The following is a 12,475-nucleotide window of genomic DNA, read 5'->3' on the forward strand; positions in this document are numbered from 1 at the left end:
TCTTACAAAAATAGCTGGTGCTCAATCTTTGAAATTAGTGCAGTGGCCCCATGACAGCCATCACAAAACTGGAAGTTCTTGACAACACAGATGGGTGCATTGATTAGGGCGCACAGCTTTTCACTATACCTAGATAGCCCATCTTTCTTTGCATCATTAGATACATCTCGGACGTGATTAAAAAACAAAACATACCCTTCCTCCCCCATTTTGAGGGACAGGTCCTCTAGGGTCGCATGTAAATCTTACCTTTGGGAATGTTGTATCCTCCGACTCAAATGTTTGCACAATTCCACCAATCTCAGTCGAAGTCTGCCCTGGATTTTTGCAAGCTTGTATTTTCACTCTCATTGCCTCAACCTTTTTCTCTTCCTCCTGCATGTCAGCTCCTGCATAGATGTTAGCCATCAAGATATAAGCTGCAGCATCCTTTTCATCCAACCGCACTGCTTGTTCAAAGGCTCGTCTTCCAAGCTCAACATTACCCCACTTGCAACAAGCAGCCAAAACAGTATGCCACACCACAAGATTAGGATGGAAAGGCATCTTCTCCACCATCGTTACCACCTCATCTAATTGGCCTGCACGACTAAGCAGATCCACCATGCACGTGTGGTGCTCAATTGTTGGAGTGATGCCATAAGTTTTGATCATGGCCTCAAAGTACTTGTGGCCCTTATCCACTAACCCCACGTGCGCGCATACAGTGAGAACACTAAGGAATGTGACCCCATCTGGTTTTATGCCTTCTCCTAGCATTCTCTCAAACATATGGAAAACAATTTTACTCTCTCCTATCTGGGCATATCCTGCAATTAGTGCAGTCCATGAGACTACATTTCGGACTGGCAGCCTGTCAAACAACTCCTGTGCTTTTGCAAGGAGGCCGCATTTAGCATACATGTCAACCAAGGTGCTGCCAACAATAGGATCTCTTTCCAATTCCTGTCTGGCAATCTCAACATGTATTTCTCGGCCCTTATCTACAGCTCCTATGCTTCCACAAGCTTTTAAACTGCAAGCAAACGTGAATGCATCTGGAGAGACGCCCTCAATTTGCATCTCTTCAAAAGAGTTCAGTGCGTTCTCACCAAGACCATGTTCAGCATATCCTGCAATTAGTATGTTCCATGAGACTACATCGCGAACTGACAGCTCGTCAAACAGTTCCCCTGCTTTTGCTAGCAAGCCACATTTGGCATACATGTCGACCAAGGCGTTGCCAACAATAGGATCTCTTTCCAATTCTCGTCTACCAATTTTAGCGTGTATTTCTCGGCCCTTGTCTATAGCTCCTATGCTTCCACAAGCTTTCAAGCTGCAAACAAATGTGACAGCATTCAGCGATACGCCCTCGAGCTGCATCTGTTCGAGACAGTTCAGAGCTTCGTCACTTAGCCCGCATTCAGCATATCCTGCTATTAGTATGTTCCATGACACTGCATCTCGAACCAGCAGCTTGTCAAACACTTCCTGTGCTTTTGCAAGCGAGCCACATTTGGCATACATGTCAACCAAGGTGTTGCCAACAAAGGGAGCTCTGTCCAATTCCTTTCTGGCAATCTCTGCATGCATTTCTAGACCCTTCTCTATGGCTCCCATGTTGCCACAAGCTTTTAAGCTGCAAATGAATGTGACAGCATTGGGAAAGACACCGTCAACTTGCATCTGCTCAAAACAGTTTAGCGATTCCTCACCAAGCCCATTTTCAGCATACCTCGCAATTAGTATGTTCCACGACACTACGTCTCGAGCCAGCAGCCTGTCAAATACTTCCCGCGCTTTTGCAAGCAAGCCACATTTGGCATACATGTCAACCAAGGTGTTGCCAACAAAAGGAGCTCTTTCCAATTCCTCCCTGGCAATATCTGCGTGTATTTCTCGGCCTCTTTTGAGATACTTCAGCCTAGCACAAGCCTTAAGTAGGGCCACAAACGTATATTTGCTAGGATGTACAGAATCCTCTTGCATTTTCCCGTACAGGTTAAGTGCATGGCGTGAGTTCCCACATTCAACATAACCCATGATGAGAGACGTCCAAGAAAACTCATTCCGATCAATCAACCTGTTAAAAACCTGTTCAGCATAGTACATACTGCCACATTCCACTAACATGGCGACCAGGTAGTTACCAAGAGACTTATGAGCTTCCAGTCCACTTTTGCACATGTAGCCATGCAAACGCTTGGCACAGGCTAGATCTTTCTTTCTTCTGCAATTCTGCAAAATGCATATAAAGCTTTCAACCGAAGTCAGTTGGGGCATCCGTTCCAAAGAAATGAGTGCCTCCTCTAGCCTCAGCATCTACTCTGTCGCAGTTCTTGTGCTTAGATGCATTTATTCGTACTCCATAGCTAAACTGTGCCTTGCAATTGCTGCCATGCTCTGCCAGCTCCTCCACCAAGCTAGGGTCTTCGGCGCGGGCCTGACCACAGGACCCTTTCTTTTCCTCGCACATGTCTCTACTTGAAAGTATCTATGGCGTCTCTTTGGTAATTTTACGCTTGAAATCTGGAGCCCTTTACGGTTTATGTATGAAACTGTCCCCACTGCCCAGCTGTCTCCACGGCTATCTTGTCCTCCTGCCTTCCTTCCACAGCCGACCTGTACGGAACGGACTGCACTGTCCCAAATTTTACAGCAACTCCGGTTCTCCATGCATTACGTATCTGACCCCATCTCAGCAGGATTTTAAGGATCGAATGCACCCTCAGCCTCCCGCCTTATTCGTTAGCCCGCATTATCCTTGCCGTTATCAATGCATTCTTTGGCATGCTTGTCATTCCTGGGCAATTGCCTGTACCCTTCGTTAAGCCATATCGGGCTTGAACCAATCCTCTCCTGTGTATCTTCTAAAGATGCCAAGTGGGTTTTGTCACGCATAGTTACAGACACGCGCACCATCGGTACCAGGCAAGATTGCCCACCCGCGGCCATATGCATTCAACGCACCATAATCTGTAATCACCCTGTATATACTTCATGTGAGTTTAAAACGCTTGAGTCATATATTGTTCATGTAACAAGTTTGACATCATGAGACACTATCATGATTCTAGTACGCCGCCACTTCTTCTAACTGATTTTTGTACACCACCACTTCTCTCTTTCACTCTCCCTATTGGACTCTCGACTGAGTATTGTGCGCGCTCTCTCCAATAACTCCCGAAAACAAATGCCCTGTTTTCTTTAAATCTTGAACTTCTAGCAAGCTCGAAGTCTTGAATCCACCATCGTTATTGACATACACATGGGGGAATTTCCTCAAGAGATCCATGCGTGCTAAGCAACGAGCTTGTGAATTGCCTCAATGGAGACCAATCATGCTTTCGTGAATGTAAACTTTATTATTCTAACAGAGAGTGTGTCCCTCCTTCACGTTCACTTTTGCTAGAGTGGGTAATTAAGAGATTAGTGGACACAGGAATGTCTCGGTCATCGATGGAGCTCCCACATAGCATGACTTTTTATTGTGTTACCCAAGAGTTTCGGGCTGAGCATAGTAGCATGCAGGCTCACTAACCTACTAGAATGTCAAAGACTATCGTCTTCACCAAAGCCTGAAAGAGCAAGAACTATACCAGGTGTCTCCAATTGTTTAGGGGTTTGCATTGGAGCATTGCAAGTTTGCCAACAATGCCTCCAACAATGAACAATACAGGATATAGTATGAATTGGGTAGAATCTGTCAAGAGTGTGTCTTGCAATGTTTCCCATTAGGGCAATCAAGGGAGGAATATTGGGAAATGGATGAAAACCCATAAACTATATGCCAATGTCTCCAAAGGTTAGCAGAGGGTATAGCTGATATAGTGCCAACAAGTTCCGGTAGGGTACACATAGCCATCATTCCATTTATAATAATCTTGACACTTTGGTTTCTTCTTCTATTCATGTACCACATGCCTTTGAACTCAGTGTCCATGAGTTTTACTTCGCTAGAGCTTGATTAGTGTAGGAGCATGTTGTTGAATGTAGGAGTATGTTGTTGGCTGCAAAAGAGAGATTGGATAAGGTAAGCTTAGAGGTGGACAAGGCCATTGGTGGAATTGAGAAGGCAAAGAAGAAGAAGCTCTACCAAGAGAATATACTCATAGAGGTGTGGAAAAAACCTATGAGCAGTGTGCAAGCTACTCATATGGAGTTGGTTGATCTAGATTGCTCAGCAGACATAGATCATCGTAGAAAGATCAAGGCATACATTTCATCATTCACAATAATTTTGAGGCTCCTTGGTGAAGCATCAAGCCTTTAGGAAACAATACCAACATTAGAGGTGAGCATGTTGCAGCCTTTGAAAACACCATATGTGTAATTTTCTTAAGTTCATAAGCAATCCTTTTATGTGTTGTCTTCACTTGCAAGGTGGAACTAGTGAAGAATCCTATTGAATTGGAGGAAATCCAATAATAACATGTTTTTGCAAAGAAGATCGTGCAACAAGTGTAGTGCAATCAACCGATAGGGCTTTTTTTTTTTTGGGGCAAAAAGAGACTTCTATTAAGTAAGAGAAAAAACCTACGAGAGCAAGCTCAAAGTGTAATACATCATGAAACCATGAGGATAAATAAACCCCCTCAAAATGAGGTGGAAAACCACCAAGGCTGAGGCTGAAAGTGCCACCTCAACCCTATAAGAGTCTCAAAGAAGAAAGGAGAATCCTTCCATTCCCTGAAAAAAGAAGCCCTCCTAGCCGAGGCTGCATGGGAGTCTCCTTGCATACTCGTCCATATGGCCATCAAGGTATGTATGATGTTTGTTCAGATACTAGCCAATGTGTGCGAGGGATGAAATTGAGTCCCCTCCAATGCCTCTATGCATATGGATCTCTAGATATGCCAGGTTGCTATGCTCGCCAGAATCTCCCAAGAGGTATCCACAGAGGCATGTATAGCTAGCTGCAAAAGGAAGGTGTGGTACCACATCCAAAGAACAGGACTCAACCTGATGATGTCGAATCGAAATGGCCCGAGAAGAGTCAAGTCTCTCATAGAAGACCTGAGGCCCCATAAGAGAAAACCAAGCCACTAAGCCCCATGTCATAAAGAATTGGGAGTGGACAAAGTGACTGAAAATCCTGGCTACCCCCATCCAAATCATCCTCGCCTATCTGCAATCCCATAAGCAATGCTGAATCATCTCCAAAGTAGAGAGGCAACGAGGGCAAGTAGGGTCGGCTCCGAATCCGAATATGGATCTCCAAAGGTTCATTGCAATCCCACCATGGATAGAAAGCCAAAAGAAAAGAGTCATCTTTCTATTCCTGTGGGATTTCCAGAGTCTCTTCCAAAAACACCTTTGCAAATCCGCAGTGATATCAAATGCCTCCCAATGAGGAACTCTGGAAGGTCTCCAACCTCTACTATTGAGTTGGAATTTCCTGGCATTACTGACCGTGTAGTGAAAGAAGGGGATGCTCTTCTCTCGATGCCTTGCATCAATCCACTCCCACTCTCCAGGGTCCCATTGCAAATACCTAATGGGAACTCCCCCGTAGAGCCAAAGTCTCCAAGAATCGGTGGAGAGAAGCTGGGGATATGGGTCAAGGAACCACTCTGAATCTGATCCCTGCACCAAAAGACCTACAACCCTGATAGGCTGAAAGGTAGACTCAAGCAAGATGTCCTCTGTGGACTTGAACAATTTGCCATCATGACACCAAAAACCAAGGCATCCTCATGTGCATCTCAAAAGGCCAAAACCTGAAGAGGAACACCCCCTCTCGTAAAAGCACTTGCCCAAGTGGAGGAAGTCAGTGGCATATCATCTGTGTCTACCCAATCTGCTGGAAGGGCTGCCTCAATTTGCAAGATCCTCCCTGTAGTCCCTCCGAGATGTCCTATCTAAGATTTTGTCTCCTCCGAAAGCCTACGAAAAGTTTTCCCCATGACCCCAATGATGAGGCAAGTCCCCTCTCCCATTTGGAGCACTGCATGTAGAGTGAAGCACCAAGTGGTCTGCCAAGATCATCCAATATATTGTCATTCCACATGACCGATTGCCTATCAATCTCTTCACAAGAGGAAGGGGGAATCCTCCGAAGAGTGCTCCTGAAGTTGGCCCATGCTTTCAGGATGGCAACCATGAGAGGGGACGAAGGAGACCTGAGGTGTGTTGTGGTGAAAATCCATCTAATATTGCCCATCCAATCTCCTCCTGAAGAAGGTATGCATGTCTGTATGTTGCTAATAAAAAATGTCTTCCACAGCTCCTGCCTTGGCATAAGTCCACGCACCACCATCTTGCAGAGTAAAGCTATGCACTGTAAATCTGGATCAATAATATTGAGACCCCCTTCCTGTGTAGGGAGGATGAGGGTCTCCCAATCCACCCTGGCTAAAGCATTTGTTGTGCCATCAAGCCCACTCCAAAGAAAATTTTTAATCGGTCTCTTGAGCTGAATGATGCAATCCCTAGAACAACACCAGCAAGAACAAACCAACCAAGCTGTGGCCAAGAGGACCAAGTTGACTGCCACGACTCTAGAGGGAAGATCTAGCTTGGTTGAGCTCCAAAAAAGGAGCTTCCTCCTGATGCTCTCTAATGTGGGAGCAAACTGCTGCATGGAAGAAATATCCAAGCCAACTTGGCAGCCCAAATATCTAATTGGCACATCCCTCTGAACCCAAGTGAAACCTATGTCAAGCCCCCAATCTAGAGTGTCCTCGTCCACTGATCTAAAAGCCATTGGATTTATGTCTTGAAAGAAGTGAGCGTCTATGGTGTGGCATCCAAGTAAACTGCCATGTCATTTGCCAACTCATTGTTAAGTAGCTCCTCTTCTCATCTGATGCGAAGTCTCAGCCCAAAGATGTGAGCTTGAGATCTAATATAGATATTCATAGCTTCAGCCACGAACAAAAAAAGAAAAGGAGTGAGGGGGCGTCCCTGATGGACTGATCTGGAAATCTAAAATCTCTCACCCCTTACCCCACCAATAAGCACGTGGCTATGGGCTGATCTGTACAAAGAGGAAACACCTCTGATCCAAGCATCTGTAAAGCCAAAATGTAGAAGGGTGCCCTCCAAAAAACCCCAATCTACTCTGTCATAAGCTTTCTCAAAATCCAAGAGTAGAATGGCTAGATTCTAGTCACTCTGCATGGCTCACTCTAAAGCTTCCCAAAAGGAGAAAATGTTATAAAAAATGCTTCTGCCATGCACAAATCCGGTCTGAGTGTCATGAATAAGAATCTGGGAGAAGGGGCTACAATTGGATTGCTTTGGCCAGACTCTTGTAACATGCCCCCAAAAGTGTGACAGGCCTCCATTGGGACACTAAATTTTTGCAACCTCCTTTCGGGATAAGGTGGATGAGACCCTCTGTAAGCGACCCAGGCATCTTGCTAGAGTCCCAAATGCCCTGCAGGGCTGATACAATGTAGACTCCAATCATATCCCAAAATGCAATGAAGAAAGAAGGGGTGAGGCCATCCGAACCTGGGCACTTGCCCTTGTGACGGGCTAAAAGTGCAGTCCTGAACTCTGTGCTGGTGAAAGGTGCATCAAGCAAAACATGCATATCCGATTTCACCAACATAGGGATGCTCTACCAAATAATCTGTCTAGCATCCTCTCTATCCTGTGTGTCAGGATCTGCAGTAAGAAGGGTGGCATAAAAATATGAAGCTATGCGCATGACATCACTTGGATCTGTCTGTAAAATCCCATGTGAGTCAATAAGCTGGGATACACTCTCTCTACTATGTATAGGGCAAAGAGTAGAGAAAAAGTGTTTATTGACTCTACCACCCATCTGAATCCAGAAGGACTCCTGTGCATGGAAGGCATACTCTGCTCTCTGATCAAGCAATGTCTGCTGATGAGCCCTTGTTGCAGCAAGGCGCTCCTGAATCCAAGCATCTAAAGGCCGTTTTTGCTCTTCCCTCTACAAAGCTGCCAACTGCTAGCAAACCCCAATCTCACGTCTGAGAATATCTCGTCTCCTGGTACTAGCAACTGAGTGGTAGAAGTCGCTAATACCAGAAAGGGCAGTAATTACATGTGATGGAGATGGTTGCCTACCCTAGACATGAGAAACCCATATCTACAGGGTTGCATCTGTAAGGTCCTCCTCTGTATACAAGGCATCTGGAATCCTGATACTAGCATACCGGCCTCTCATGTGAGGCTTTGAGATAGCCAGCACAAAAGGAAAGTGGTCTGAAGTGGAAACCCCAACAACAATGCATACCGATCCACCTTTGTCTATTGCCCAATCATCTACATAGAATCTGTCAATGCGTGCATGAATAGGCATTTGCTGCCTCCTATTCGACCAAGAGAACAGGAGGGACTGTGACTGAATAAGAAAGGCATCGTCCAACCAAGTATCTCTACCACAGTTAGTGAAAAAGGAAGGCATCCCAAGCTGCTCTCTCCAAAGACTGAAGTCCTCCTTCTCTACCCCATTTTTGTCTGACGGTAACTCAACCATGTTAAAGTCACCTCCAATCACCCATGAATCCACAATGGGGGCCCAGGAGAGCAAATCCTTCCACATAATGACACGTTCTCATCTAATGTTGGAGGCATACAAGTTAAGGAAACCAACCTTACGCCCTCCAATCAAGAGAATAATCCATTGAGCCCTAGAGGAGATAATGACTCCGTGTCCAACAACTAAGGGGAGAATCGACTGTGAAATTGAAATAGAAGTGCCTCCCCTAGTGCCCAAGGCAGGCGACCAAAACGTATGGCCAGAAAGCAACTTGCCTGACTTGGCACAATCCCTAGAATCCCGTTTGTGCTCCTGAATAAATAAGACATCAATGGAGCCCCCAACCAATAACACTTGGATGAAGCTGATGATCCCGGATTAGCTGTCTGCAGCGGCGATGTGGGATGCAACCTAGGCCCTGTATGTTCCAGCTAACAATCCTCATCGACGGGAGGATGTAGAATGGAACACCTTACACGACCTAGTGGCAGAAACAAACCCCTCAACAAGGGAAGACCTCCTGCTCGAGGAGCGAGGAATGGAACCAAGTGGTGGAAAATCAACAAGGGAAAGAACCCTACCACTTGACGCCCTGTCAATAGGAAACCCAATCACTGGCTTACCAAAAGTAGAGGGCACAAACTCCTCCTCTAGGAAATTTGAAGCATCTACCAAAGCTAAAAAGGAGCTCCTATGAATCAGGCTAGACACCGGAGTGCGAAGGATACCTTCTAAGGGAAGAGGATCAATAGTGTAAACCATCCCCTTCCCCCTATCCAAGGGAGGAAGTGAGGACTGCTCAAGACTACCTATGTCTGCACAGCCGCGGAGACCTCTCTGCCTCGGGGAGAGTGTCTAGCACTGCTGGGTCCAGGGGAGAAGCTGCAACTGGGGAGGAGGTCGAAGATGAAGCATCTCGGATTGTGTGAGGTGAGACTGGAGGGACAGCTTGAGCTGAAGCAGAGTCCACTAGTGCATCCTCGTGAACTGAAGGTGGAATCTGCACATGAACCGGAACCCAATGGTACGTGACGGGTGCCCCTGAAGGTCGTGAGGCACCAGAGGCAAAAGGCGGCAGTACCAAAGGAGCGCTTTGTCGATGAGGAGCACTCTGGCGAGTAGGAGCTATACCACCACCCTGAGGAGGACCACCCTGTCGAGGTTGAGGAGTAGGTGTTGGACTTGTACCACCCCCGTGTTGAGGCCGAGGAGTAGGTGATGGACCTGTACCACCACCTGTTGAGGCTATGGGGCGGTAGCTATACCAGAGGGCTTCTTGGTCCTTTTCTGCTTGCTGGGGCAATCCCTAGCAAAGTGTCCAATGGTCCTGCATATCCTGCACTAGTCCTGCCTACCTGCAATCTCTACTTTTTGGCAAAAAAAGGGACCATCTGGGTGCTGGAGCATAACATGGTCCATCATGAGGTTAGGGTCCTTACGGAGGACCCCTAACTCTAGGTACCCCATCAGCCTTGGTTGCCTCTGCTGCAGTCAGCGGCAACCCAGGGAGGGGTGGGATCTCAACAACCACGCCAAAATGTTCCCTAATAACAGAAAGAAGTCGATGGTAAACCTGGGGAAGTCTGAAAAATCTGATGAAGAGTGAAAAATTTTCCTTATTTGCCTCCACTAGGTTGAAACCAATATTGAAGGCATCAAAGAAAATCTTATTATGTCCCAGGTGCAAAAACTCAGCTTTGAGCATGGTGCTCACAGCGTCTAGAGTGTCAAAGACAACCTGGAAAAAACCTCGTCCCAGAAAACGAACATCTAAAAGTTGTGGAGTGAGGTCTGGGGGAAGAGCCGCAAGCATCCAACAAATCTCTAGCTTGGGATCTAGAAGGGTGAGACCCAAAGATGTGTGCAATCAACATGGTAGAGCATTCAATCTCTACATCCTTCTTGAGTTGTTGCAACTCGTTTTCAAAAAATTCAATAGTTTTCGCGATCGGTGGAGGTGGAATAGGATTGGTTGATGGAATAGCCATCCCCAATCGAGATGAGGAGGCCGATTCGAGCACTTTTGAGGCTCTGTTCGCTCCAAAAAATGTTGTAGGAGAAGGAAAGAGGGGGGAGACAGGAAGAAGGGTAGGGAGCAGGGGAGAGGAGAGGGCTGAGGCGGGGGGTAGGGAGTGGGGTAGAAGAGAAGGGGGTAGAGGAGAGTAGGGTAGGATAGGGAGGAAGAGGCGGGGGGGTAGGGAGCGGGTAAGAGGGGGGGCTGAGGCATAGGGAAGGGAGTGGGGTAAGGCGGAGTAAAAGGAGGGGTCGAGGCGGAGGGTAGAGGGCGGAGTAGGGAGGGGGTAGAAGGCGAGGTAGGGAGGGGGTAGAAGGCATTTTTAAAGTCCCATTCCTTGGAAATCTCTTTTGCATGTTCTTATGAATGTGTGTGTGTGTGTGTGAGAGAGAGAGAGAGAGAGAGAGAGAGAGAGAGAGAGAGAGAGAGAGAGAGAGAGAGAGAGAGAGAGAGAGAGGGGGGGGGGGGGGGGGAGGGAGGGAGGGAGGGAGGGAGGGAGGGAGGGAGGGAGAGAGAGAGAGAGAGAGAGAGAGAGAGAGAGAGAGAGAGAGAGTCATATCAACATATTCAATGATTACCAAGAGATGAATAATGTGGTCCCTTGTATAGGTATCTGATAATTTGTATTAATGTGCTATGTAAAAGGGAAGCTCAAGCAGAGACCCAAGATAGGTGCTTCAAATGCATTCCAACCTCATTCAGATCATTGAAGGCAGTTGCACAAAAGTTCTCCAACCAAGCTTGGAGTCATTTTGCATAGCAATTGCTCTACCATACTATAGCCCAATTGGGAGATTTGGCCTATGCTACCAAGGTATACAAGAGCATGCTTTGATCATCAACACGAATGGGGTGCTTGTACATATGTACCATAATGACAAGATGGACTTTTGGCCTCAATGCATACAACAATGCAAAAAGTATGAGAGTTTGCCAAAGGGACTAACAGTAGTGAAGGCACATATCTTGAGGCCCATGATGTAAGGTATTCTTGTGTTAGGTATTATACTGGTAAGATTATATATAGAGTTCACAGTGTCTCCACAGCTTGAGATGATGGTTCAAACTCTATGCTTTTCTTGACTTGGAATCTCGGGTTTTATCATGGCTAGAGGATTGAGCTTCTTTTAGATTTCATGGTGGAAAGTCAGTGTTCTTCAAACATCTCTACTATTTTTGGGAGAGAAATATCCTTGGTGTGACGAGTCAGAGTCCAGACATGGATGATAGCTTATACAAGAATGTAGAAGGGACATACTTTTATACAAGGGAATGTAGAAGGGACATACTCTATTGGATGATGGTGATACAAGTATGTTGGGAATGTAGAATGACGGGGAAGGGACATACATTAGAGTCCCCAATATTGCATCCTCCTTGAATAGTTGCAACATGAATTCCTCACTAGACATGTTGAACCATGGATATTGCAATGGTTGTTGTCACAAGATCCATTGAATTTTGATTTGGAGATCTATTTGGGCATGGAGACATTTAGAAACCGTGGAAGTTGTGAGGAAGCTTGGAAATCCATGATACTTAACACAATATTCAAAACTTTTGGACTTTCTGGCTTCGTTTGGACCTTCTCCACTCAATATCACTAAGTAAACTCCAAAATTGGGTCTTTTTGGAACACTACATGGGTGACCTCCACACAAATATGGCTTAATAAAGATAAAACTTCACCAAAGTTGTAAGTGGTGACTTCCATCAATAATGATGTAATAAGCTACAAATGTTGGTTCAATTATAACACTATGCAGCTCATCTCTACCTCCTCCTACAATTTTTGATGGTGAGAATATGATGTAGTAAGCTCCAAACTTTGGTTCAATTATAACACTATGCAGCTCATCTCTACCTCCTCCTATAATTTTTGATAGTGAGAATATGAGAACATATGGAAAGGGGCCAATGCATGATCGGGTGTAGACAATCGTGGAACCACTTTTGGGGTCTGCTATGCACTAGTAGGTGAGATTACAAAATTGGTGGGGGTAGGTCACGATGACATAGAA

At 45.9% G+C, this 12,475-nt stretch overlaps 1 protein-coding gene across 1 annotated transcript in view; it reads right to left on the reverse strand.

Annotated features, from left to right (window-relative positions):
* The window catches only part of LOC147892499 (pentatricopeptide repeat-containing protein At4g13650-like), a 49,585-nt gene continuing 37,110 nt past the window's right edge, over positions 1–12,475 (reverse strand). Inside the window, exons 2-3 of the mRNA XM_087387416.1 lie at positions 2,431–2,623; positions 1–2,304 (exon numbers count right to left, since the gene is read on the reverse strand). Of these exons, the coding sequence (XP_087243542.1) occupies positions 178–2,304; positions 2,431–2,623 (2,320 nt within the window). The 3' untranslated portion in view covers positions 1–177. The remainder of the gene's footprint in view (positions 2,305–2,430; positions 2,624–12,475) is intronic.

Source organism: Dipteris shenzhenensis, chromosome 16 (genome assembly GCF_047967505.1).
Source record: "Dipteris shenzhenensis isolate YYH24624 ecotype China chromosome 16, Dip_SZ_1.0, whole genome shotgun sequence".
NCBI classification, from domain to species: Eukaryota; Viridiplantae; Streptophyta; class Polypodiopsida; order Gleicheniales; family Dipteridaceae; genus Dipteris; species Dipteris shenzhenensis.